A 26,100-nucleotide genomic window follows, 5' to 3' on the forward strand; every position below is an offset into this window, starting at 1 on the left:
TGGGGTACCATTCTGTCCACTGGCCTGGCCTGCATCTGAATATTTGTTCAGAGCTAGCATCTCAGCAGGGAAGGCAGAAAAATGGTGGTGGCAGAGGCTACCATGGGAAGAGATCTAGGAGTAGTCCAGAGATTGATTCTATCCAATCCAAATCTCCCTGGCTAAAGGTGAAGAACCTGATTACCTTCCCTCCTAGCCATTCCTCTTTTCTGGGTGGATTCCATGCTTCTGGCTCCCAGGAGTTGAAGGAGAAGCAGTAGCTTCCCAGGAAAGGAAGAGCCTATGGAAGTGGCAACCAGTCAGGAATCTTCCCAGGGGAGAATGCTTCTCCAATTTAAAAACACCTGATACTTCTGATGCCCTTAAATAACCAACCACTACACTTTGAGGATGGGAACAAGAAGCCCAGGGAAGGCAAAGTAATTGATGGATGCACTAACAACCAACAGTCATAGGTTCTAGATCCATCCTACATGCCAGTCACAAGAATAATTTTTGCTATTACTAGCTCTTTTAGTGAAAGAGAAAAATGCAAGTGGAAATGACTTGAGGCCTGAATGCTGCTGCTTCCACATCTTGCTCTCTCCCAGTCTACCCATCTTGAATGACAGAATACAAAAATGAAACTGCTCACAGGAGAAAGTAGTTTGGGGAGGAGGGGTAGATTTGCATACACACTGATTATAAACTCCCCAACCTTCCTCTTTCCCTTCACCCCCCTACTTTCTCAGCCCTCCTTCCTCAGTACTTTTCTCCTAAGACTACCCCACTGATCCTATAAATGTGTAGTTTGTATCTAGCTGTTTGCATATTGTTCTCCCCCCTTTAGATTAGGATACCCTTGTTTTATGCCTTTTTTTAGTAATCCCCAACACCTACCACAGTATTTGGCACACAGTAGATGCTTAATAAATGTTAGCAGACAGAATTAAGTCCCTTCTCATCCTCAATCTGCCTTCCAGATCAGTGCCTGGCACAAGGTAAGCATTTAATTAATTGCTGCTGAGTGACTGATTGCCCTCCATGGTTTCCTTGCTCCCTGGCCAAAGAAAACCAAAGCCCTGAGAGAAACAGGGAAAGGAATTGTTTTATTAGCTCCAAATCAGATTCTCTAGGCCAGGAAGGCTGCTTTTGAAAATATATAATATTGTACAATTGGTATCATATTTCTGGCCTTCTTAAGGGTGGGGGAAAGAATTTGGAAGTAAAAATTTTTTAAAAAACTAAATTTTTCGCATGAAATTGGAAAATATTTAATGAAATAAAAATATTTTAAAATTTTTTTTCAAGAAAACAAATGATAAAATGTAGCTAGTGATAGATCCCAATAGAGGATATCCCTTCTACATGAGAATGACAATAATAATAATAATAATCATGTTGAGTAATTTTTCAGTTGTATCTGACTCTTTATGACTCCATGTAGGGTTTTCTTGGCAAAAATACTAGAGTGATTTGCCATTTCCTTCTCCAGCTAATTTTACAGATGAGTAAACTGAGGCAGACAGGGTTAAGTCACTTGCCCAGAGTCACACAGCTAAATAAGTGTCTGAGACCAGATTTAAACTCAGGAATATGAATCTTGCTGACTCCAGGTCCTGTACTCTAGCCATTCCTCCCAGAATAATAGTATTTATGTAGAGATTTACAGTTGCAAAGTCCTTTACATGTCATTTCATTTGATACTTAAGCAACCCTGAGAGGTAGGTCCTGTTATTATCTCTATTTTGCAGATGAAGAAATGGAGATTGAGCAAGATTATACTATTTGTTCAGGGTCACATAGCCAATAAGTGTCTGAAACAAGAACTGAATTCAAATTTTTCTGTTTCCGAGTCCAACACTTTTTTTGTTGTCACCCTGCTCTATATGGGAAGAAATTTTGTGGGGCTGGAAAGAGAGGTATTATAATATAGGAAAAAATTCTTCTCTTGTTCCATATGGACATTTACATCCAATCCCTCAGAAGTCCTTGGCCTTAATCCTGGCTGCAAAGATTCCACAGCCAATTCAGGGCAGGGAGTCACTTATCCCCAAATAAGAGATGTTGCCACGCCCGTTGCTTCTCTATTTCCATGGGTTTGGGAACACAAAAGCTTAATCTTTGCCCAGCCCAGGTTTCCAGTTCCTTCAGATTTAGCCAACACATCCAGCCAGCTCTGCCTGAGGCCAGAAATCCTACAGTAAGTGAGACGTGGCTCAAAGAAAGAATGGGAAAGTCCTTACCATAGAGCTCAGAACATAGTAAACACTTAATAAATGTTTATCAACTGAAGCTAACTGTCACTCCTCAATTGCCCCAACTGTTTTCTGCCACCCAAGTCTCCCCACGCACCCATACCCACACTCCCTGACCCCTTCTTCAACTAAGCAGGACACCGGAGAGATCACTCACTTCTGAAGGAATTCTTCCAGCCCACACAGCTTGAGCACAAAGTCACCCACATCCACATCCCTTAATTCATCATGTGTGTAACACAGCGTCTGGTAAATGAGTAAGTCCACTGTGGAGGAACCTAAAGAGAATGGAGCAGGAAAGAAAGGGTCATGGCAGATCTTCAGTTTTCTAATGAATCTCATCTCCTTCCACCTTCTCAATCCAAACATCCTTCCCTGGCCACCTTTCCCTTAATGCTGCCTTCCATTATTAGAATGGAAGCTTCTTGAGGACAGGAATATCTTTCTTTGGTGTACCAAGCGCTATAATAAAGACTGGCATTTACATTTACATAGTAAATTACATAATAAATTTTATCTACATAGTTTATATGCCTTTTCATTCACTCCTTCATTCTAACCTAGCTTCTTCTAGGTGACTGTTTCTAATCAGTAAAAGAGGCAGCCACAATTTGGTTCTGTAGCTTATAAATTTTCATATCTGGAAGGGATCTTAGAGATCACCTACTCCAGCCTCCTGGTTGGTAGTGAAATGCTTTGCCTAAGGTTGTAAAGAGAAAGTGTCCATCAACTGGGGACCAGCTGAGCAAATTGTCGTATGTGATTATAATGGAACACTATTGCACTATTAAAAAAAAAAAAAGATAAGCAGGATATGAACTGATACAAAGTAAAATGAGCAGAACCAGGAGCACACTGGATACAGTGACGGTGATATTGTCACAGTGATCAATAGTGAAAGACTATTCTGATTATGACAGTGATCCAAGACAGTTTTAAAGGACACAAGAAGAAAAATTCTAACTCCAGAGAAAGAACTGATGAACTCAGTGCAGACTAAAGCATCATATTTTTACTTTATTTTTCTCACTTTTTTTTTTGCAACATGGTTAATATGGTAATATGCTTTACATATATAATTGATATAATCCCCATACATTGTTGCCTTCTCAATGGGTAGAGTAGAAACTGGAGAGGAGGAAAGGCATTGAAACTTGAAATATTTTAAAAATCATCACTAAAAATATTTTTTTAAATTGCACTCCATGAATGGAAATGCTAATAAGTTGCATTTATAAAAAAATTTATACAGTAACATAGCAGTAAAGTTAGGACTAGAACTTAATTGTTCTGACTTTGAGGTCAATGTTCTTTCCACTGTACCTCTGCTACCTTACCTGATCCTTTCAATTCAGATAATCACATAATTCAGAGCTAGAAGGAATCAATTGTCTAGGCCAGCCTAATTATTTTACAGAAGAGGAAACTGAGGGTTTGAACAACCAACGTGCACAAAATCACCCAGCTAGTTGAGAGGCAAGACCAGAATGCATAGCTTAATGCTCTAGCTAGCTCTCCACTGAGGGACCAGGCTGTACAGTCATGTTGGGGAACTCAAACCTGACATATACTTAACTACCTTTTTGATGTTGGATAAGTACCTTAACTTTCCTGGGCCTCAGGAAAATGGGAGTCTGTAAAATGAGGGGGTTGGACTAGATGGCCTCTGAGGTAAGATCCCTTGTTCTAGAGCTAGTCACCTGGAGTTCTTTGGACCCTCTTTTTTTTTTTTTGATTATTATAACTATTTTTTGCAAATCAATGAAAATCTGTTTTTTCTTCCTCTGACTCTACTCAATTCAGAAAACACACACACACGCACACATCCCCCAATCCAAAACCACTCTTACAAACATGCATAGTCAATCAAAACAAATTTCTGCATTAGGAAGTTTCAGTCTGCACCGAGTCCATGACCTTCCTGTCAGGAGGTGGGTAGCACGTTTCATCATGAGTCCTTTTGAATTGAGGCTGGTCTTTAAGCCCTCTTTTTCCATGGCCTTTGGGTGAGAGGGAAGAGGAACTCTAGCAATCTAACTTGAGATTCCAATTTCTCTTGTGCTCCTTTTCTTATCTCTTCCCTTCCCCAACTCTTTCCATCAGCCATCTCATTCTAAGCAATTTCTGGTCCTTGTCTCTATGCTTCCCACCTCAAAGCTCCTCTTCAGATCATCAGTATCACATAAAATCACAAGGACCTACTAAAACCATCTGATGTCCTAGCTGGAGGTTACAGCTATCAAATAATTGACTTACAATCACAGGTAAAGGTGAGTGGCTCCCGTAAGCCTTCACATACCACGGTCACCTTCAGGCTCACCCCAGCACCAAGGTGCTCTGGACTAGGGTTGACTGCGCTCCAGACATAGCCAGTGAGGGAATAGTCCTGGATATCAGAGCCAGACCGAAGACTAGAGACAAGAGGGAAGAGGAAGTATTTTTCTTTATAACAACATTTCAGAATATAAAGAGGTAACCTGTGGGGAGCCCCTCAATCCCCATCTCACAGAAAACAATACCCACCACTCCCCAGCATAATTATCAGGACCTGAAAAAACCTAATAGGCACTCACATTCTCAAGTTACCTAAGCCAGGGTTTTTCAAACTTCCTTGCATGAACTTCCAAGGATTAGTGGGAAGAAGAAAAAAAAAATACATATATATATGTAATATATATATAGAGAGATAGATAGATAGATAGATAGATGTATAGATACAACAGGAAAAAGGATAGGGACTATATCTGTGATTTCACTGATACAGGGTGGGGAAACTCCCTCACACAATATAGTAAATCTTCTTTGACTTTTATAATCTTAGAAAATTGCTTAGAACATCTGCCCATTTGTATCAGAGGCAGGATTTGAAATCATGTCTTATTCCCTCAGAGTTTTGCACTCAATCTGCCGCAATATTCTGCTTTTCACAGAAGAGGAGAAAGTCTATAAATATGAGCTGCTGCTCTTTGTGATTGTTATTGGTTTCCTTTAAGATCTCCCTAGCTGCTAATGCCTCCTTTGTAAAACTACCTTCCATCTAGCCATTGTAGGATTCTGGGTGCCAATTTATGGATGTATAGGTTGTTACCCTCATTACAATGTAAAATCTTTGAGGACAGAGACTGATTTTTGTCTTTGTCTCCCTAGTACCTAACACAAATGCCTGGCCCACAGAAAGACCATTATTTGAAGTTTGTTGATTGCTAAATTGTTAGAGATTTTGTCTGAGCATATATTACTTGAAGATTCAGTCCCTTACTGGCTAGCTCTAACAATACTTTCACCTCCATAGTTGTGCTTTGGTCCCCAGGTGTCATCAGGGATAATGCCAGAAATCAAACCCATGATTATAGGGCCTTGATTTGAGGTTCTACTCATGTATGACTACTATCTTTTAGCATAAGAAAGTTTCTTCAACTTTACAGTTTGAAATGCTCATTCAAGAAAAGATTCTGCCTCAATGAACTAGGGTTTCAGGGGAGATATAAAGGTGGTCCACCCTTTCCATAATACCTCCCCCAACCAAGCCCCATCCCTGGCTCCATCTTTGTGCTCTTACACATCCAGCATGTGGCAAAATGCAGCGACTTCCTCATCCCTCTCCTCTGAGACTTCAAACAGCTCGTAACCATTGGCAGTAGACCGGGGCCGGGAGCTCACCTTGGGGAAAGATTGCCTAGATTTAATGGCCCTTCATCCTTGTAATCCCCCTTTCCCTTCCTTTCCCACACCATTTTCACTCTGGGATTTTTTTTTTCTTGAGGCAATTGGAGTTAAGTGACTTACCCAGGATCACATAACTAGGAAGTGTTAAGTCTGAGGCTAGATTTGAACTCAAGCCCTCCTGACTTCGGGGCTGGTGCTCTATCTATTGCACCAACTAGCTGCCCCTGGGATCTTTTCTTTTTGATAATGGGCCCCCCAAAATCAAATAGACTTAAGGTTGGCCCAGACCCTACTAGAGAATGAACTGAACAGAAAGGAGGTGAAATGGAAAAGATACACACCTAATTTTGGTTCAGAAGCGGCAAGCTTAGATAATTATAACAGCATTTATACAGCCTCATCAGGATTGCAAGGCATTTTACATATGTTTTCTCAATTTGATTCCCACAACAACTCTGTAAGGTAGGTGCTATTATTATCCCCTATTATTATGCCCTTTCTACAGATGAGGAAACAGGTGGAGAGAAGACAAATAACTTATAGTGAAACTCTGAGGCAGAATTTGAGCTTTGATCTCGCCAATTCCTAGACCAGTACTTTATCCAGTGTTACTGGGCTGACCTCAGCCTAGTAGGAAGGGCCTATGCCCAAGACCCCAAGCTGCCACGCTGTGCTTCCTGAGTGCTGTCACTAGGAAGCACTGCTGGGGATGGGGTAGAAGTGAGACATTGAATCCATTTGACCATTCAATGATTCCTGGATTAATGAACTCCCATCCCTCACCTCAACAATGGGATATCCACCTAAACCTACTTTGGAGTTGTCTAACCCTAGATTAAGTCAATGGTGGGCAGGATAGTCCCTTCTAAATACAATACCGAGACCTAGAGTTCATGGATCACTGACTCAGACACACATTTTTTTTTTTTTTTGGTAGATACTATTTGGGGAAGAAAGCAAAAAACAGCTGTTCAGGGCTGAAGTGAACCAAGTGGAAACCTCTGGCTCTTCTCCAAGTCCTGTGTCTTCTGGTTACAAGTCTCTCTCACCTCAGCTGATCCTCTTTCTCCTTCCTGCTTCCACCTCAGAAATTGTGAGGAGGGTAGGGTAGGATGAAAGGAGGAAGTTGGAGGACCAGAGCCCATGCTCCCACCACTGAGCTGTCATCAGACTTAGGAGGAGAGAGAATGCACATTGTTAATAAGCTCAAAATATACCCTGCGGCACAGTCCTAGGACAGAAAATAGAGCAGGGTGGGGGTGGGAGTGCCAATGGAGAGTGATGTGTAAGAGGGCACCTAATCAGGAAGCTGTGCCTTGGGCCAAAGCCTGTGGGTCACACTGCCCAAGAATGAGCCACCAGCTTCTGGTCAAGGGGAATATTCTCAATGCCTCATTTTTTGTCATTTCCCCAACACAAGATATTCTCACTGCCTTTTCTTTCTACTTCCCCTCACAGAGAGATGAGTGGTTATAGAACCAGCAGGAGTTCCTGATTCTAATTCCCAGGTCACTTCCTCCAGGAGATCTCCTCTCTCTTGTTACCCATACTCCCCGGGCAGAAGGAGATGGGGGAGGCAACAGCAGGAGCCCGTGGTGTGCCAGGCCCCAGCCCTGCCAAGTTTGTGCATGTGTCCTAGTCAAAACAATAGCCCCACTGTCAGCAATTAGCCCACAGAATAGCACCAGAGAGAAAGGAAGGGAGGGAGGGAGGGAGAGAGGGAGAGAAAGCAGGAAAACAGAGCGGCTGCTGAAGGCCATTTTCATGCCCTTTCAGAACCACTCACTGGCACCAAAGGAAAACAACAACAAAAAAACCCACTTACGTTAGCTAGGCTGGCAGGCCTTGATGGCATCACCCACTGCTGACTGTGGGAGTCTATGAGCCGGAGGCTGGTAGCAGGGGCACCCAGCTGACATTTGGAGCCAGCCATTCCTATCACGGGCTCTACTGGGCTGGGACAGGGACAGGGCCCCTGGCTGGAAGCCCGGTGGAACCGGGGAGGTGGAACTGGAGGGTCTTTGGCAGCCCCTCTTCCATCAGGCTTGGTCCCTGAACTGACTGGAGGCAGGGAAGATGGAGGCTGCATGCCAACCTGCCCCAGTCAAGAGCTGGCGGCTCTGCTTCTAGGTTCTTCAAGGAGACTCTGGAGCTCTCTCCTTCAGCTCCGGTGACACACTGGAGCCAGGGGCGGAGGGAAGGGAGGGTGGCAGGAGGTAACACCCCTTGCCAGGATAGCCTGAGCCGGCAAGTAGGCCCAGTTCACCCAGCTGAGGGAGCAGGATCCAGGAGCAGAAATCACCCAGCCCCTAAAAATAGCGGGAACAGCCACACCTCTCTGATCAGGGGGCTTTAAAAAACTCTCAGCTCGAGTGTGCAGCAGAGTCTGCTTTACTTTTATGGGGGCGTCCCCTGAGGAGAGTAAGTGACCTCATGATAAGGTTTTGGGTGGCTCCTGACTGCCAGATACAAAGGGATAGGCAGATCAGTGTCTCTAACCCAGGAGTACATTCTCTTCTTGATCAAGATAAAAATGGAAGGAAAGAGCACGGCAGAAATCTAGGCTACTGACAAGTCTATCATCCATGGGGGTCTCCTGGATTCCCAATGGGGACATCAACTGACAAGTGGGGTAAGGGGAATTATGGAAAACATCAAGTCATGACATATTCGATGGCCTGTGTCCTTCAGGCGGACAGATAGGAAGTCCCCAGACTTGAGAACCTAGACCTGGGAACCAGAATCCTACCTACACATAGAAATGTTCCCAGTCAATTTTGTCTGGAATCAAGGACCAACTTGCTCTGGATACAACCAAAAGTTGATTATTTGTCCCCACCCCCAATACCTCCTATTATCTGCACAAGGGATCATGGGGGTAAGAATACCTTCTTAGGGACTCATCTTCAGAACCACAGCTAAGATTTACATAAAATTTTAACACCATATGCATACATTCTCTGATTTGAAACCCCACTCCCATCCCCTCAAAAAACCTGTGAAACAAGTGCTATTATTATCCAGATAGATGAAAAAACAGTCTCAAAGTAGGTAAGTGACTTGCCTGGGGTCACCTAGCTAATAAATGTCTAAGCCAGGATTTGAACCAAGGACCTCTCAATTTCAAACAAAGAACTCTATTATCCCTGTCTCTTGGTCTGGGGGGAATGTAAGAGTCCCTTCCCAATGATAACAATGATGGCAAATCATTTTGTCTTATGCTCATATCAAATATTTCACTTCTTCCAAATTCAGACACATCACCTCATTAGAACTTTACAACAAATCTGTACAACTGACAAGGGAAATGTTATTTCCCTTACAGAATTATGTGAAAAATGCTTCATATTTAGGAAAGTGTGCTATAAATCCTAGTTATTACTTTTTATTATAATTATGCTTATTAACTGTGTTTAATAAATGAGAAAACTGAGGTGAAATGATTTACTAAGTCACACAGCTAGTTTGGGAAAGAATTTGGGGCTAAAACCCATGGGAGTCTCATTTTTAAATCTATGGTCAAGATGGCCCTAGCTCTGCCCTAGGGAGGAGCTGTGGTATATTCTATTCTTCTCTATCTTCCTCTTCCAGTCATGTCAACATGTTCAACTCCATGTCATCCCACCCATATTTAGTCCTTCTACAATTCATGCTTGCAGACCAGAATTTTGACACCAGAATCTATAGGCTTGAGATTCAGGGTCCTGAAGATAGAGATATCTTAAGCCTATGGAAGAGAGTAGGGGAATGGAGAAAGAGAGCTGGAGGAAAGAAAAAGGAAGAAGGAAAGGTATAGGGGAGATCCTCACCGGATCAGCAGAAATCCGACGGTTTTTATTGGGCGCCGTGTTCTTGCGGTTGGCGTAACGTAAGGCATAAGTGCGTGGAGGAACTTGAGGGGGCATGGTCTTGCTCCGTGCTACCGGCTTCCCGGGGGTGTCCTTGCCAAATCCCAGGAGTCCCCGGCCCTCTTTCCAGCCCCTCTTGGGGTCCTGAAGCAACTCAGTGTCATAGGTAGACTTTAGGTTGAGGCGAGTTATTGCATCATTGATGCCATCATAGTCCACAGACCCCAGGAGGTTTCCCTGGCCCCCACTCCCAGATTCTTCTTCTTCCTCTAGGATTCGGCGATCCAGTAGCTTGCTTGGGGATTGCTGGTTTGAGGAAAAAGTGTTTATGTCATTGGGCTCGGAAGGCTTAGGAGAAAGGGAATAGGTTTTGCTGGGAGGCTGGGGGGGAGTATCCCAAATAGAGACCCGAGGAGGTATTGGGGGTGGGGACAGCTTCTTGGGGGAGCTATTCCTGTCCTCTGGTCCTGGAGGCAAAGAGAGCCCTCCATCTGAACCATCAAAAATATAGAGATAGTCTCCAGAAAGGGGGCCCTTCAGCCAAGGATCTGGTGCTGGCTGGAGGCCCTCGGAGGTAGAGTGATTAGGGGCTCCATCATGTTGGGAGAAGGAGTTGTAGTTGAGGGTGGGATCAGAGCCCGAGAGCCCTCGAAGAAGCTTAAGGTCGTTCCTCCCACCCACTGGCTTGCCATAGAAGTCTAGGACAGGCCCGTCCCAGCTGATAAGAGAGGGGTCCGTATTCTGCTTGGCCCGCTGGTTTTCCTCTTTATCGTGCCGTAGCCGGGACAGGGCATCATACTCCATCTGAAGAGCCTCAGCCATTGCCAGCTCTTTTCGGCTAATACCCACAGACTCCAGGGACTTCCAGTGTTCCCCATTTCCCTGGGTTGAAGACATGATGAAGCTAGATGGAGAACAGGTAAGTGGATCTGTTACTTCCTGCCAATGTCAGGGCTTAAGGACCGTGGCATGGTGCCCAGGCACCTGTGGGGAAAAACACAAAGACTGCAATCAATCATCAGGAAGCTTTTTATGAAGACTTAACTACATATTAATCACTATATAAAGAGAACTTTACAGCTCCAATCCATTTCTTCAGTGGTCTAGACTAAGCCAGTCAGGAATAGAGACCTCCGGTTCTCCATCCCCATCACATTAATACACACATCCATCATCCCATAGATACATGGCAGCCAGGAGGCACAAGGAGAGGGCGCTGGACCTGGTCAGGATTACTTCAGTTCAAATCCTGCTTTAGATACTTCCTAGCCGTGTAAGTCCCGAACTTCTTCCCTTAACCATAAAATGAGACAATAATAATGCCAGCCTCCCAGAGCTAATATGAGAATCAAATGAAATGTTTATAAAGCACTTTGCAAACTTTAAAGGGGTACATAACTGTTAGTTCTTGCTAGTATTATGACACCCTAAAAAGAAATAGTTCCCACATCAACTAAAAGAATATAAAGATTAGGACTCTTCCTTCCAGAAAGGTAAAAGATGAGGGGGAATATGATTGAGGTAGGGATATAGAGAAAGTTAACCTGGATTTACTCATCAAATCTCGGAACACTAGATCTTGGGGAAACCCTTGGTGTTGGAAAGAGGTGGTTAATGTAAATCAAACTAAGTTATCTTACTGTAAGAGGGCTAATTATTATTTCAATATAAAATGGCTCTACTCTCCTGACAATGACAATAAAAATAATTCTTATTTTAAAAATATAGTAGGGATATATGTATATGTCTGGGGGAAAAAATGTTAGTCCTGTCTTCTAGCCCTTGTCATGGAAAGGTTGAAAGGACTCAAAGATTATTTAGCCACATACTGGAGTTCAAGAAAATGCAAGCTCCAGCTTGCTACTCATTAGTATTCAGGAGTATGCAGGCTCCAACCTGCCACCCACTATCTTCAGAAGAATGCAGGTTCCAACTTGTCATTCATCAGAGTTCAGGAGAATGTAAATTCCCTGAGAGCAGGGACAGTTCCAACTTCATCTTCTTATCCCTGTGGCCTAATACAGTGCCTTGCATACAATAGGAGTTTAATGAGTGCTTGTTGCATTTCATTGTAATGCTTTACCCAACAGGTAATAAACATATGAAATGTGTTACTCCTCTCATTTTCCACCCCTTGGTGGAACTTGGTGGTGGGACTTGGTACATGTCTGAAACATAGAGTGGGTTAATCCTAGTTTACAGATCCATTGCGTTCATAATGAGTTATTAGATGGAATTTAACACTTTGCAGGACACTCTCAACCTAGAATAATCCTGACCTAATGTAGAGAAAGAAGCAATAGATTTAAAATTAGGAGATTTGGATCTGTGTGCCTGTTCTGACACATAACTAAAAAACAACTTGAGCATTCTCAGTTTCAGTTCTTACTGAGCAAAATGAGGATAATAATACTCACACTACCTATACCTCCTGGAGTTGTGAGAGGTGTTTTGCAAACTTTCAAGTCCTATGTACAAGGTATATTAAGGTTCCTCTCACAAGTTATGTTCTGATACCTCAGTGAGACAAAGATACTGCTCATAATGAGGAGCATTTATTGGGTGCTTGCTATATAAAGGTATCAGGGGATAGTGATTGACTCAGAACACTTGGGTTTCAATGTCTGCGTCAGATATTATGTGCTTGACAGGTCACTTACTTTAGATCTCAAAATGAGAGTCTTAAACTAGGTGACTTCTAAGGTCACATTTGAATTAGGCCCTCCTGCTGGTATTCTATCCACTGAGCCATCTCACTGTCCCAGGAAGTTTTGAATATTCTATCTTACCTCTAAGATCTTGAACTCTGATATTTTCTTCTGATTTCAATCTTCTGTCCTTCCTGCTAACCTTCAATCCTGAGCTGCCTCCACCATCTCTCCCATCTAGCAAATTGCTGGAAGGATTCACAAAACTCTGCAGCCCAGGTCTAATAAAATTTCTGTTACTTGACTCATCTGGGATGTCACCATTGCCCAGTAATTATTTAATTCATTTTTTTTTTATTAACTCCCTATGACATTCCCCACCAAAGCTGTCACAAACCTTCTCCTCCCTCAAGCTCTATATTTCCTATGTTACTGAGGAGATTGATGCTGTCCATTATCAGCTCGCTCAATTCCTCATTGTTTCTTCATTTCATGCAGTCTTAAAGGATGAGGAGACCTTCACAAAAAGAAGATCTAATCCTATTCATACCCTGAACCCCTTTTAGCTCCTTTGGAACTTCCCCTAATAATAATTTCTTCTCCCTGGCTTGTACGAGAGAGAGAGAGAGAGAGAGAGAGAGAGAGAGAGAGAGAGAGAGAGAGATATGAAGTTTAGAGGCTGAACTCCTGGGTGTTTTTCATTTCTTCACAGGTATCATAGACAATAATTACCCACTGATTCCTTTTTTGTTGTTATTTTGGTTTTCTTTTTTTTTTTCCTTCTCTAGTAAATTTATTTATTATTAAAAATACATTGCTTTATGAATCATATTAGAAGAGAAAAAATCAGAACAAAAGGAAAAAACCAAGGAAGAGATTAAAAAAAAAACAGAAAAAAGAAGTGAACATAGCATGTGTTGATTTACATTTTGTCTCCTTAGTTCTTTTTCTACATGCAGATGGCATTTTCTGTCCAAAATCTATTAGGATTGCTTTGGATTAATAATTGTTTTTTGAACTGAATTGTTAATAAGCTGCAAAGTTGGGACTCAAATCTAGTGTTTTAATTCCAAATTCTTCATTCTTCCCAGTATTACACAAAACTCCCTCGTGGACCATGAAATTGGCCCAATGTGCTGACAGCCTTCAATAGAGAAGCCCTATACTGTATCAGTCCCATCAACATAAACCTAAATTTGGCTACTTGGGAATGAATGCCAGTGACCTACAGAGAGCCAGGGGTCAATAAATATTCAATTAATAAACTTATTAATCTTTGACCTTGGAGAGTCGACCTAGGCCTTCAGGCAAGGCAGACTGCTTTCCTTTATTCCCTAGTCTGGGAGTGGGATCACTCAAGTGTTTAGAACTTTTAGGTAAACTTAGTCAAACATCAATGTGAGAATCTTCAGGGTAGGAAGTGCAGCCAGGAAGACGATCTAAATCCCAATGTTCATTTCCACTGAGGAAATAGACTCTTGCTAAAGCACGAAAGGATTTCAGTTAGCACTTTGACACCTGACAGGAATAATTGTTAGTTATTAAGGTGGGTCATTCAGTGTATAAACATTTATATAGCACGTATTCTGTGCCAGGCACTATGCTAAATAAATACGGGCTCTCTACAAAGTTCATTCTCTTAAAAATAGCTAAGCAAAGGCATTCAGTCGTATGATAGCAGTACAAGTTATTTCACATATTTGTGCTTTACCAAGAGTTAACAGAAAGGAAGGATGTGGGTTCAACCTCAGTAGAATGGTATCAGCAAAATCCATTGTATTTAATCTTATTACTGTGCATTTAAAGTACTGTAAGGATGTCAAAATTTCAAGGTGGTCGGAACCAGATATAAGAAACCAAAGGGAACACAGTATTGATACTTGGAAAATAATATGGAGGATGGAGTCCAGGATCCTAAATTGGCCCAACCATTTAAAACCAAGTGCCATTAGCTAAGATTAGGCTGAGACCGTAAAGACATTTTTGCTTCACCTGCTTAATGAACCATACCAAAGGCTCCTAGCCCAGGACAATTTCTTGAAATCTTTCTCATTTCTTAAAATTGGTTTGTTTTTACCTTGTATGTGCTTTTACTTACATGGGCAAATTCTGCTTCCCTGGGTAGAATTTAAACTCTTTGAAGGAAGAGGCCATTGTTATTTTTTGACTTGTCTGTCTCCCCATTGCCTAGCAACAATAGTGCCTGGCACACAGAAGGCTCTTCAATAAATACCGGCTGATAAATTGACACAGAGAGGATCGGATGTCATCCAGTAAAAGAATTCTCTTTCTCCTATGCTTTGGTAACTAGAGAGTTTTATGCTTCTCTTAGTTAGCAAAAGAAAACCCAGGCAAGAGACTTTGCCTTTCTCAACGCTGGTCTCTTTATCTGAAGAACAGGACAATAATACTTGTGCTACACCAACACTGAATTGGGCATAAGTTAAGTGTTTTGTCAACTTTGAAGAACCACATACACATTACTTAAATAAACAATTCGTTAGGAAAGCTCTCTAACCTTGATTAGATTTCACTTGAATTAAGGAACAGAGAAACTGCTGACACTTAAATAGATTCAGTGATTCATTTGATCCTCACAATAACTCTGGGAGATCAGTGCTATAATTATTCCCATTTTACATATGAGGAAATTGAGACTGGTGATGACTTGCCCAAGGTGACACAGCTAGTAAGTATCTGAGGCCAAATTTGAATTCTGGTCTTCCTGCATCACCTAGCTGCCTAAGAACTTTCAAATTTTTCCTCCAAGGTCAAATATAGTCTGGTGGCAATAAGAGAAAAATTTGTTAATTAAAGGGTAGCTAAGTTCATTTGCAGAAACTGTTCCCAATTTCTGTCGAAGTGGTCTCTTTATAGTCACCCTTTTTTTCTGTGTGGAAAGAAATCCCACATAGAATACAGGTCAGGATTTCACTCGATTGGGATAGTTTTTGGTAGACTATTAGGGTTAAGTGACTTGCCTAGGGTTACTATCTAAGGCAGGATTTGAATTCAGGTATTCCTTACTCTATCCACTGTGCTATATTGATTTAGATAGTTCTGATTAAATACAAAGGGATGAAGAAGATTATCTCTTAAGTTTCTTCCTACATAACTTAGATATAAAAAAGATCAAATCATAAACAAATTAGAGGAGCAAAGAAGGAACTACCTCTTAAAACTGTGGATAGAGTTGTCATAATCTACAAGGACTAGAGAAGGTCACAAGAAATAACACAGACATATTTTTGTGTTTTTGCACAAACAAAATCAATGCCATTAAAGTTGAAAAGGGAAACAGTTGACTAGGGGGGAAACCTCCACAGCAAATTTTTCTGACAAAGGTCTGATATTCACAATATCTAAGGAATTGTTTCAAATACATGAGAATATGAGACATCTCTGTTGCCATGATCTGGGAGTATTGGTACCACCACTTCATTTGGCTGTGTCGGGACAGCTCCTCCTCCCCACACTGCATCCCCCTCAAGCCCCAGGAGCATTATAAGGGAGTCTCCAAATGCTGCCCTCTTCTATATCCCTACCCTCCAGTTCTCCATTCTTCCTACAATACAAACAGGAAAAAGCTCCAGGCTGACTGTGACCCTGTGCAAGTCACTTAGCCCCAATTGCCTCAGCTAAAAAATAGATTAAAAAATAAGATAAAAAAATCAAAAAGTGAAAAAGCTCCAGGGTTCCAGTGACCCTATCCTACTTGCCTTTCCCCAACTCCCCAACTAGGGTGGGGTTGAGGGGGTACGAGGAGAATACACAGAAAAGCAAGCAAGCAAGCAGATGAGCCAGAAGGCTCTCTTCCCCAAGCTTCCTCCCAGCCTGGAATCCAGACGGAGAAGAGACAAGACTATCCCACTCTAACCAATATCCCCCTGACTCTAGGCCAGGCCAACAGAACCACAGCAGCCACAAGGCTCTAAGCCCAACCAAATGACAGATCTCCTGCCCTTAGGCCACACGAATAGCTGCTTTTCTGCCAAGCCTTCTCTGCAGTTAAAAGAGGGGTGTGGAAAAAAGGTAAGTGGAGTGGTTAGACTGTGGGGAGAGCAGGACAGACAGTAAAGTGGAAATGTCAAGAAATCTAAGCTGGGCTACTTGAAGAAAGGGGGGCGGGAAATGAAGCTCGCTGCTCCTCTCGAAGAACCAGACCCCCAAGCACTCTCTTTCTAAAGGAAGAGTTGCCCGAATGCAAGAAGAATTAGTCTCTTGTGTTCCTCAGGATAGCTCAGGCCAGTCTATGGCCCTTACCATCCAGGGGCCTCTCCTTCTGGCTTCCTTAGATTAACAGACAATAGACACTTTGCCTTACCTGAGAGCCAAGGGTCACGCTTGTAGATCCTACAAGTAGGTGCCCGGTGGTACAGGGTTTGGGGACCAAGATAGAGTTGCTGCTTCCCCTTCAGCCAGACCAGAGATGACTGATTCTCTGTTATATTAACTATTACCCAGATCTCAAGTAGCAAATCTCTGTGATAATGGCAGAAAAGGGAGGAGTAGGGGGAGGCGAGAAAGCAGCACTGGGGACAGGGATCTTGAAGCCATTTTAAACTATCTCCTTCAAGGTCAGGAAGGCTATGGAGCTAGGCAGAGAATGGAGAGCTCAACTGTGGTTTAAAGCAGTCAGAGATCCCAGGAGGGCTATTAGATTTATCAGACTGATGTCAGCTCAATAAAAGGTGGAGAGAAGGGCCCCAGAAACCAGGTCCCCTCGTTACAATACAGCCAGCTGGTATAAGCTGAGGGCAGGTTCATGGTTAAGTGGATTGCTGCCAAGATCTGAGCATAATCAGACACCAATCTCAGCCTATGTGGCAGTTATCACGAGAACCAAGGGGGAAGGGGAGGAAATAGAGTAGAGGTACCTTAAGGTACTGAGTGAAAAGTGGGTACACCCTTAGGGGGCTATCTGCTCTGTAGGGCTGATATCAATGCTGGCGTCCCTGTGCCAGGGGAAGAAGCAGTCCTCAAGTAACCTTCCCAGGACTAGGGGATCCTAACAGAGAGACATCACAATGGAATGGAAAGAGAGGCGAGCTTGAGAACAAAGTGATTTGGGTTCAAGTTCTAGCTGTGGGACATTGGGTAAGTCCCTGACCCTCTCAGGATCGTCTCTAAAAACTGACAAAATAATACTTGTACCACCAGTTAGCAAAATGCTTTGTAAACCTTAACAGGTGCACAGGATGGTTATTACCATCATCAGGACTGGAAGAGAGTGAGTTACTGCTAAACAGATTGTGATATTAGAATCATCCTCTTCATGACTGCAATATCAAGAATTCATCTGTCTCTTCTTTTCCACCAACCAGCTGAAGATACAGAATGGTAATTCTCTCTCCTTCCCCCAGGGTAGAATGTAGGGAGGATCACATATGCAGAGTACAGTAAGACCCCTTCAGCTTCAGATTTTTGTCCCTTAGTGATTTTCCTAATGAATTTTTAAAATCATTGTTGTAGAATGAGCTTGTTTTTTAGATTAGGCTAGGACATAATGCCCTTCAAATTTCTTAAAAACGATATTCTTTCTGTCAATAAAAAGTTATTTAAAAAAAAAACAACTATATTCTTGAGATAGCTAAGTGGTGCAATGGATAGAACACCAGCCCTGATGTCAGGAGGACCTGAGTTCAAATCTGATCTCAGACACTTAACACTTCCTAGCTGGGCAAGTCACCCCCCCAAATACCTCAGGGGGAAAAAAAAAACCCACTACATTCTTCCCTGATCCTATGCAATTCAAGGTTCATGTCAAGCTGTTAGAGACCATATGACCTCTAACTCTGGGAGGGCATTTCTGAGATTTTCCTCTCCCAGCCTCAACATAACCTGTTGGACCCTCTAGGTCTGCAGGCAAGGGACCACTCTATCCCTCCACTATAAGCTGCAGAATCCCCAGCCTCTACCTTCCTTCTGGTCACAATAAACCAACATATCCAGGTACAGGAGTAGAAAATAAAACACCTCTCTCTGGCTATAGATTGTTACAACTGGTATAGAACTTCAAAGATAAACTAGCAAAGGCCCTGACTAATAAATAGTAGCTCACAAAAAGCACTTTACTTATATTATCTCATTGGTCTTCACAATAACTGGGAGTGCTATAATTATTCCCATTTACAGATGAGGAAACTGAGGCTGATGATGACTTGCCCAGAATCACAGTTATTAAGTAATCTAAGGCCAAATCTGAATTTAGGGCTTTTATTTCCATTCTATTCTATTGCCAATACTCTAATCTCTGTATCACCTAGCTACTTAAAAGAAACCCGATCCACCAAAGATCTATAGTAACTCATCCTAAATTAGAGGGCCATAGAGTTGGAGGTTCTATAAGCCACTGGAGCTTAAATCTCAGAATTGCTGTGAAGAAGCAATGAGATATTTGTAAAGTGTCTTCATTTCCTTAATGGTAAAATAAGAACACCACCTATCTCTTAAATCTGTTGTGAGGATCCAATGAGATATTTGTAAAGTACTTCCAATGCCTGGAACATAACAGGCAGTATATAAATATTTATTCTCTTTCCCCCCTCCTTAGGTTTCAGCAAAGCTCTATATCTCCTCTCTCTGTACTCCCCCTTCCCCCCGCCCGCCTTCTTCTATCTCTGTCTCTCCCTCCTCCCTGTTTTTTCCCTCTTACTCGCATCTTTCTCTTTCTCTCTTCTTTCCTCTCTCTCACTTTACCCTCGGAGAGGGGACAAGAATAACCTCTGAAAAATAATTAGTCTTTGTGTTATCCTCACACATAATTATTCAGAAATTAGTTACTCCCTCCCTTCCCCCTGACTTCTCTTTCCCATTCTAAAAGAGTCCCAGTCTTTCCTCATAGGAATTATTCTCCATCCTTTTATTTATGTTTTCTTCTTCGAACCCTCTCTAACTCTCCATATCTTAAAATTACTCTAGTTATCAGAACTAAAAAAATTAAATGGAATGATCAATTTTGGCTGCGAAGGACAAATGATGAAATACAGAAGTAGGGGACTATCGATGCAGAATATCACATATATAAATAATTATGATCACAGTGTGTGCTGGTTTTACTTAATTATATTTCTTTGTTACAAGGGATAGTTTTAGTGCATGGCATATTGGAAAGTGACTGATATAAAGGAAAAAATTATTAATAAAATAAGATGTGCCCTATTTTAGTTTTCACAATAGAATGGAGGTCCTTCCCAGCATCTAGCAAAAAATAAATGCTTCTAGGATCTTGAAATATTATTCATATCTACTTCCTCAGGTCATTCCTAGATTCACTTTGTGATCCAATAGAACCCAGAGATCTTTTCGTCTTACCCTGTTACTATTTATCAACCTATATAGTTAGTTTTGTTATCTGTATACACTACCTTAACTAGTAAAATTGTCAGACTGTGCAGGGAAAGGACTAGTTAGCTATTAGGAGCAGGAGGCAAGATGAGAGAGGGTGGGTGGAAATGGAAAGCCCCTCTTCCAGCCAATACTTTAGATCCAAGGCCAGGACCAGATTGCTGAATGGAACCATTGGCAAAGATGAGAAGTCTTGGCAGGAAATAGAAAGCTATAAACTTGGGCTGTCTCCCAGGACCCAATGCAGCTACGTCAGGTTTCTGTCTGACCCACAACTCCTGGTGTTCAGAACCCAACCCCTGCTTTGCACTCTCTGGTGTCAAGCCTGCAGTTCCTTCCAGAAGCACTAGCCTGGTAACTCAAGACCTGATCCTTCCCCCTCACCCCATCTGCTTGGGCCTTCAGAGGGCAGAAAAAAAGCAGTTAGGGGAGAAAAGAACTGCCAGTAAGGAGGGTGATAACCCCTCATAATCTGCCAATCTTCTGGTCTGGTGACTTAATAAGTATCATCTCCTTTTGAAACACAGTCCTTTCCCCCTTCCAAACGCCACCAAAAATGTAGAAATTCTAGTTTCCCAGAGACACTATGAATTATAGGAGGGATGAGACCTTCAAGTGAAGCCTTTCAAGGAGGTCGAAGGAATTAGTGGTAAAATGAGCATGGGGAGGGAGAAGGGTATTTTCAGTAGAAGCCTTTCTCCCCATCTCCATTCATCCTCTTTCCCTCTAACCTTCATCATTGGACTCAACCTTCTCCACTATAATGCCAAACCTCCAGATTTCCTGTCTCCTTGTCCCCATACCACTCTTAATATCACTTCAAATCAAGCTTTCCTAACTCCTGTCCACACATTTCTCAGCAACCCAGCTCCCCAGGGCCAGAAGTAAAAGGGCCTGTCCTTCATGAGCTGGACAAGAGTGATGGTCCTGAAAGCCACCATGGCTCTATTCTGCCCAAGAACATATCAGATGGAAAAATTAGGAGAAGACACCAAAATCAGTGTATCAGGCCAAGTCTTATACTTCTGGGTTCCTCACAGAGCCAATATTTTAAGTGAATTCATCTCTTTTTTTCAGGGAGGAAGATGCTGATGAAGTAAAACATAAACTCAACATAGTTACTATCCCATCCTTTGGTGAATTTGGAGGGGAAGAAAAAGAAAGAAAGAGAGGAAAAAAAGACGCAAGGAAAGGAATAAAGCAAGCATACTATGGGCTGCCCTTCAAGATAGGTGACTTTATTATCCCCATTTTATAGTTGAGGAAACTGAAGCAGACAGAAAAAAAAATGACTTGGCCAGAATTATATAACTGATAGATGCCTAAAGTTTGAACTCAAGACTTGCCAACTCTAGGTCTGGTGTTCTATTCACTGCATCACCTAACTACCTCTAATGAGGAAGAAAAGATGTGATAGAAAAGGGGAGACAAAGAAAGAGAAAGGAAGGAAGGACAAGAGGAGAGAAAGACAGGAAAGAGAAGAAAGATGATGAGAGAGGAGAAAAGACAGAGAGAGGGAGGGAAAGAAAATGAGAGAAAGAAATCTCAGACAGAAAGAAAGAAGATAAAAGATACAAGGTAGGGGGGAAGGAAAAAGAGAAGTTAAAAAGAGAGGACATAGAGAGGAAACAAAGAGGTAGGAGGGGAAACAGAGACAGAAAGGCGGAGAGGAGAAGGATGGAGAGACAGAGACAAAAAGTAGACAGACAGAGACAGAGAAACAGAGAATGACAAAGACAGAGAGACGGAAACAGAGAAAGAAAGGCAGAGACAGAGAGAGACAGAGACAAAGATAAAGAAGCAGGGAACCAGAGATAGAAATGGAAAAAGGAGACAGAAACAAAGAAACAGAGAAAGAGAAAGATGAAGAAAGCATGAGACAAAAGTCTCTTCCAGGTTGAGTCCAGTGATGAAGGTTAGAGGGAAAGAGGATGAATGGAGATGGGGAGAAAGGCTTCTACTGAAAATGCCCTTCTCCCTCCCCATGCTCATTTTACTACCAATTCCTTTGACCTCCTTGAAAGGCTTCACTTGGAGGTCTCATCCCTCCTATAATTCATAGTGTCTCTGGGAAACTAGAATTTCTACATTTTTGGTGGAGTTTGGAAGGGGGAAAGGACTGTGTTTCAAAAGGAGATGATACTTATTAAGTCACCAGACCAGAAGATTTGCAGATTATGAGGGGTTATCACCCTCCTTACTGGCAGTGTAAGCTCTCCACTAGGCAAAGAATAAAGAAAAGTGTCAATGAAAATATCCACGGAAATAAGCAAGAATTTTGTCTGGGGTCAGATTCTGACTTCCCACCTCTAATTAAACTCTACTAACCCATTAAACTCTAATAATCTATTGGGTAATCCCAGAGAAGATTTCTTCCTCACCCCACTCCCCACCTACCACCTTGGATCATGGACAGGCAAACCCAAGGACCAAGGCAGTGAAGGGAGGCAGGGCTACTGTGACAGGCTCCAAGCCCACCTGGTCACCAGAGCTCTCAATGCTGAGCTCCAACATGGTGACAGGACCGGCAGGATTCAGCAGCCTGGAAGAAGGGCTGAGGGAACTGGAAAGGAGCACAGCACCTCCCCCCAACTCTCTCTTCTTTCTTCCCCATCTCTCCCCCATGCACAGATGGATTAGAGCCCTGGGGTGAGAAGGGCTTGGGGAATTGGTCCCCAAATGATCCTCTCAAAGCAGCCGGGGCAGCAAGTGAGAGGGAGGGGCCAGCAGTCACCCCATATGGTGGTAATAAAGTAGTGGGAAGGGGGAGGGGAGCTGGGTGCTCAGGGGGATGGAGCCAGTAGGCCGGAGACAGGCTATGTGGAAGCCGGGCCACCTGCTCGACAGTAAGGAGGGGCCAAGGAACCCAAGCAGAAAATGGCTGAACTATCCATCCGTGGGAACACTCTGCTGGCTACAGCCCTGCCCCCACTCCCCGCCCGGGGCCAGAAGCCCCCTGGAATTCATTCCCTCAGCCTCTCTCTTCCCAAGGCCAGAGTTCTTCGAGAAACACATACACACACTCACACATACATACACACATATATACTTTCACACATGCACAATATACACACATGCATATACAGTCACACATATACATACAAACACATAGGCACACACACACACACACACACATGCACACACACATTCTGATTCTTCCTTCACTCTTCCAAGCAAGGAGCAGATAACCTGGGCAATACCAGCGCCACATTCCTGGGACCACAGGCATTAGGACTAACAGAACAAGGAGCCCAGGAAGGTCACCAGCATCTGTGAGGAAAGATAAGAAAATGGGGCTTGAGGACCAAGGACCCCTGGGCCCCCCAGCTCTCAGGTGCCAGTTCCAGGCAGTCCCCAGACCCTTCTCCTTACAGGCATCCGAATCCCCAGGAAGAACTGGGTCCTCAAAGACAGAGCCAGAAAGCCGGGAGGCTGGCCATCTGCACATGGCTCGGCACTTGAGAACAGCTCAGGCCATAGGGCTGGCTGCAGGCAAAACTGCTGAGTGTCCAGAAGTGACTTTTCAAAGCCCCACCTGTCCTCTTTGACCTTTCCCTCCCATAAAAGATCCTAGACTGTCAAAGCTAGAAGGCACTTCAGAGATCACCATCTCATCCACTTACTACTTTTACAGAGAAGGAAACAAAACCCAACATCTAGTCAATCTAGTAAGTCAGTCAATAAGACATTTATTGAGCACCTACTATGTGTTAAGGGGATACAAAAAGCACAGTGCTTGGTACATAAGAGGTGTTTTAAGAAACGTCTGTTTTATTGAAATAATTTACCCATTAAGATCACAAGCATTTAAAGTTTACAAAGAGCTTTTCTTATAGCAACCTTGTGAAATAGGGTACATTTTATATTCTCTTTTTACAGATGAGAAAGTGGAGGCCTAGAAAGCAGGGACTTAAGCTCACAAAGCAATTTTAAAAAGTAAGATTAGTAGTACAGACAACATATTACAGACAACACCTTCTTCCAGAGGTGTTTACAATTTAATAGAAGAGATAGGCAAGAGAATATTTGATCCAAAGGAATAAATCACTAATGGTGAGAATTTCAGGTGTCATCAAGGGAGACACTGAGAGGACACATTTCTGAGACTCCAAAAGTCACACCCACATACCTTTAAGAGCAGTGAATGCTACTGGATAGCGATCTATCACCCTGCCCTCTATTACAGCTACAGGAGGCAACAGAGGACCTAGTAGCCTCCCCCGAACGCTTTTTCCTTCCTAAGCCACTCCCCATGGTAGTCACAGGCCAGATCTTCAGGGAGCTCAGTAGGAATGCCTGGAGAGGGTGGGGAAGGGAGGGTTCATGTCTCAGGGGCTCACACACCCCAGAGACCGCAGGTCTCTTTAAGTTTGGATGTTTCTGCTGTGACTTAGGGTCATGGCCTTTGTACAATTATCAGCCCAGACTGGCTCTCATCTGCACCCCTGAACAAGATCACATAGTTCCCCCACGAGGAAGCCTCCACTTTTCCTGCTGCCCTGGCTGAAAGGATATCCTGCCCTAGGGTCAGTTCAGGACAAGCTGAAAAAGTCAGGGATGAGCAAAGAATCTGCTCTCATTCCTGGCCCAAGGGATCTCACATAACTCTGACCCCTCCACCCGATCTCCAAGGACAGACAATCAGAGCCCTTCCTAAGCTCTTCATGGAATCACAGCAAACTCCACTGAATGCCTCAGAGGCACCAGAAGGAAAACCTAGACATGGTGGAAAGGTCAGTAGGAAGTAGGCTGGGCAGGATCAGATCAGACTGGACCAAAGGATCTCAGTGGAGGTCACTGCCAGGAGAAAAGGGCACTGGGTTTGGAGGTAAGATATTTGGGGTTGCTTTCTGATCCTGTCATAAACTAATCAGGCAAGCTCAGATCAATCACTTCCCCTAGTTTCTCACTGAACTAAATAACCCCTTTCCAGCTCTGCCATTTGGAAAGCCTCCTATCATGGGGCTCCAGTTATCTCATCCATGCTATCTCCCATTTAATTGCCAACATCTCCCCTTACAGTAACTGCCTCATTCTCTTTGCTCCAAATCCAGCAAACCCATTCACTGCCCCCTACACATAACTTGCCTTTTTCCTAACCTCCACAGAGAACACTGACCACACTGGCAACACCCTGACCCTTTCCTCTGCTCCTGGTCTCAGACTAAACTTCACCTTCTTAAGTAGCACCACCTTCATTTTTATTATTTGTGTCTCCTCAATATTTCTGTACTAAGTTCATGCTGCAAAAGGATCCTGTGCTGATACTGATCCCTGGGAATATGGATCACAGATAAAGGGACTTGAATTGATTCAATTCAGGTTGACTAAATGTTTTTACAAAGCATCTGTTTATAGAATACTGGATTATAGATTTCAAGCTGAAAGGACCCCGAGAAGACATTTACTCTAACTTCCCTCATTTTAAATGCAAGGAAATTGAGGTTCAGAGTGATTAAATGACCAGTCCAGCATAGCATAGATAGTAAATGTCACATTTGAACCCAAATCTTTGGAGTTCCAAGTCTAGCACTGTATTGATTACTTTAAACCTGCCTTTAACTGGTCTTCAGTATAATGATTTTCCTTTCTCTGTGTCTGTATTTTCAAATGGAAGTTTCCTGAGAGCAGAGACTAAGCCTCCCCCCACTTATTTCCTTGTCCTTCCAATATAATGAAATACACACCCAGGGAATATTCACTCTAGCAGTTGCATCCAGAGAGCAAGAGCATCAACCTTTCTATTGTGGGTAACTCAGGGTCTTCTTGACTGAGTTCATAATGCTCTCTCCCCTTTGGGATTGGTAGCCAGCGGGGTGTGGACTGAAAACACCAGTTAGCACTTGTTGGGGAGAAGGTTTATGAGTGTGGAGGTGTGACCATGTTTGTAGTCACCAACAAGATCATTGGCAGAACCACATAGAAAAAAAATTAAAGCTCCATTAAAGTAGTATCTTCCAGGGGGTATGTCAAAACAAGATATCTCCCTGTGAGGTTATCAATCCTCTTCAAAAGCAAAGAATAAACAATAACAACAACCTTGATCACAATTTCAGGTAGAGGGCCATGGGCAATTTACCTTCTCTTTGGGGAAGAACCCACAGAAATGGAAAATTACTGTTCATTTCATGGTCACTCTTGGTCAGATTCATGTAGTGTTCTGTCCAGAATTTACAAAGTGTTTTCCTCATAACCCTGAGAGGTGGGTCAGTCAGTCAGTCAATAATAAACATTTATCCAGCACCTATTATGTGTCAGCACTAAAGAAAAAAAAATCTCTCCTGATCCACCCCACCATTACCCTCCGGTCCTTGTTGGTCATCTTCCTAAAGTTCAACATGAAATGGGTCACTT

At 42.9% G+C, this 26,100-nt stretch overlaps 1 protein-coding gene across 2 annotated transcripts in view; it reads right to left on the reverse strand.

The window, feature by feature from the left end:
- The window catches only part of PIK3C2B (phosphatidylinositol-4-phosphate 3-kinase catalytic subunit type 2 beta), a 76,365-nt gene that overhangs the window by 40,577 nt on the left and 9,688 nt on the right, over positions 1-26,100 (reverse strand). For both annotated transcript variants that reach the window (XM_023501915.2, XM_023501916.2), the window contains 4 exons: positions 9,713-10,735; positions 5,797-5,897; positions 4,494-4,648; positions 2,395-2,515 (listed from right to left, as the gene is read on the reverse strand). In XM_023501915.2, coding sequence (XP_023357683.1) covers positions 2,395-2,515; positions 4,494-4,648; positions 5,797-5,897; positions 9,713-10,648 — 1,313 coding nt within the window. In that variant the 5' untranslated portion in view covers positions 10,649-10,735. The remainder of the gene's footprint in view (positions 1-2,394; positions 2,516-4,493; positions 4,649-5,796; positions 5,898-9,712; positions 10,736-26,100) is intronic.

This window comes from Sarcophilus harrisii, chromosome 4 (assembly GCF_902635505.1).
Source record: "Sarcophilus harrisii chromosome 4, mSarHar1.11, whole genome shotgun sequence".
In the NCBI taxonomy this organism is placed as follows: domain Eukaryota; kingdom Metazoa; phylum Chordata; class Mammalia; order Dasyuromorphia; family Dasyuridae; genus Sarcophilus; species Sarcophilus harrisii.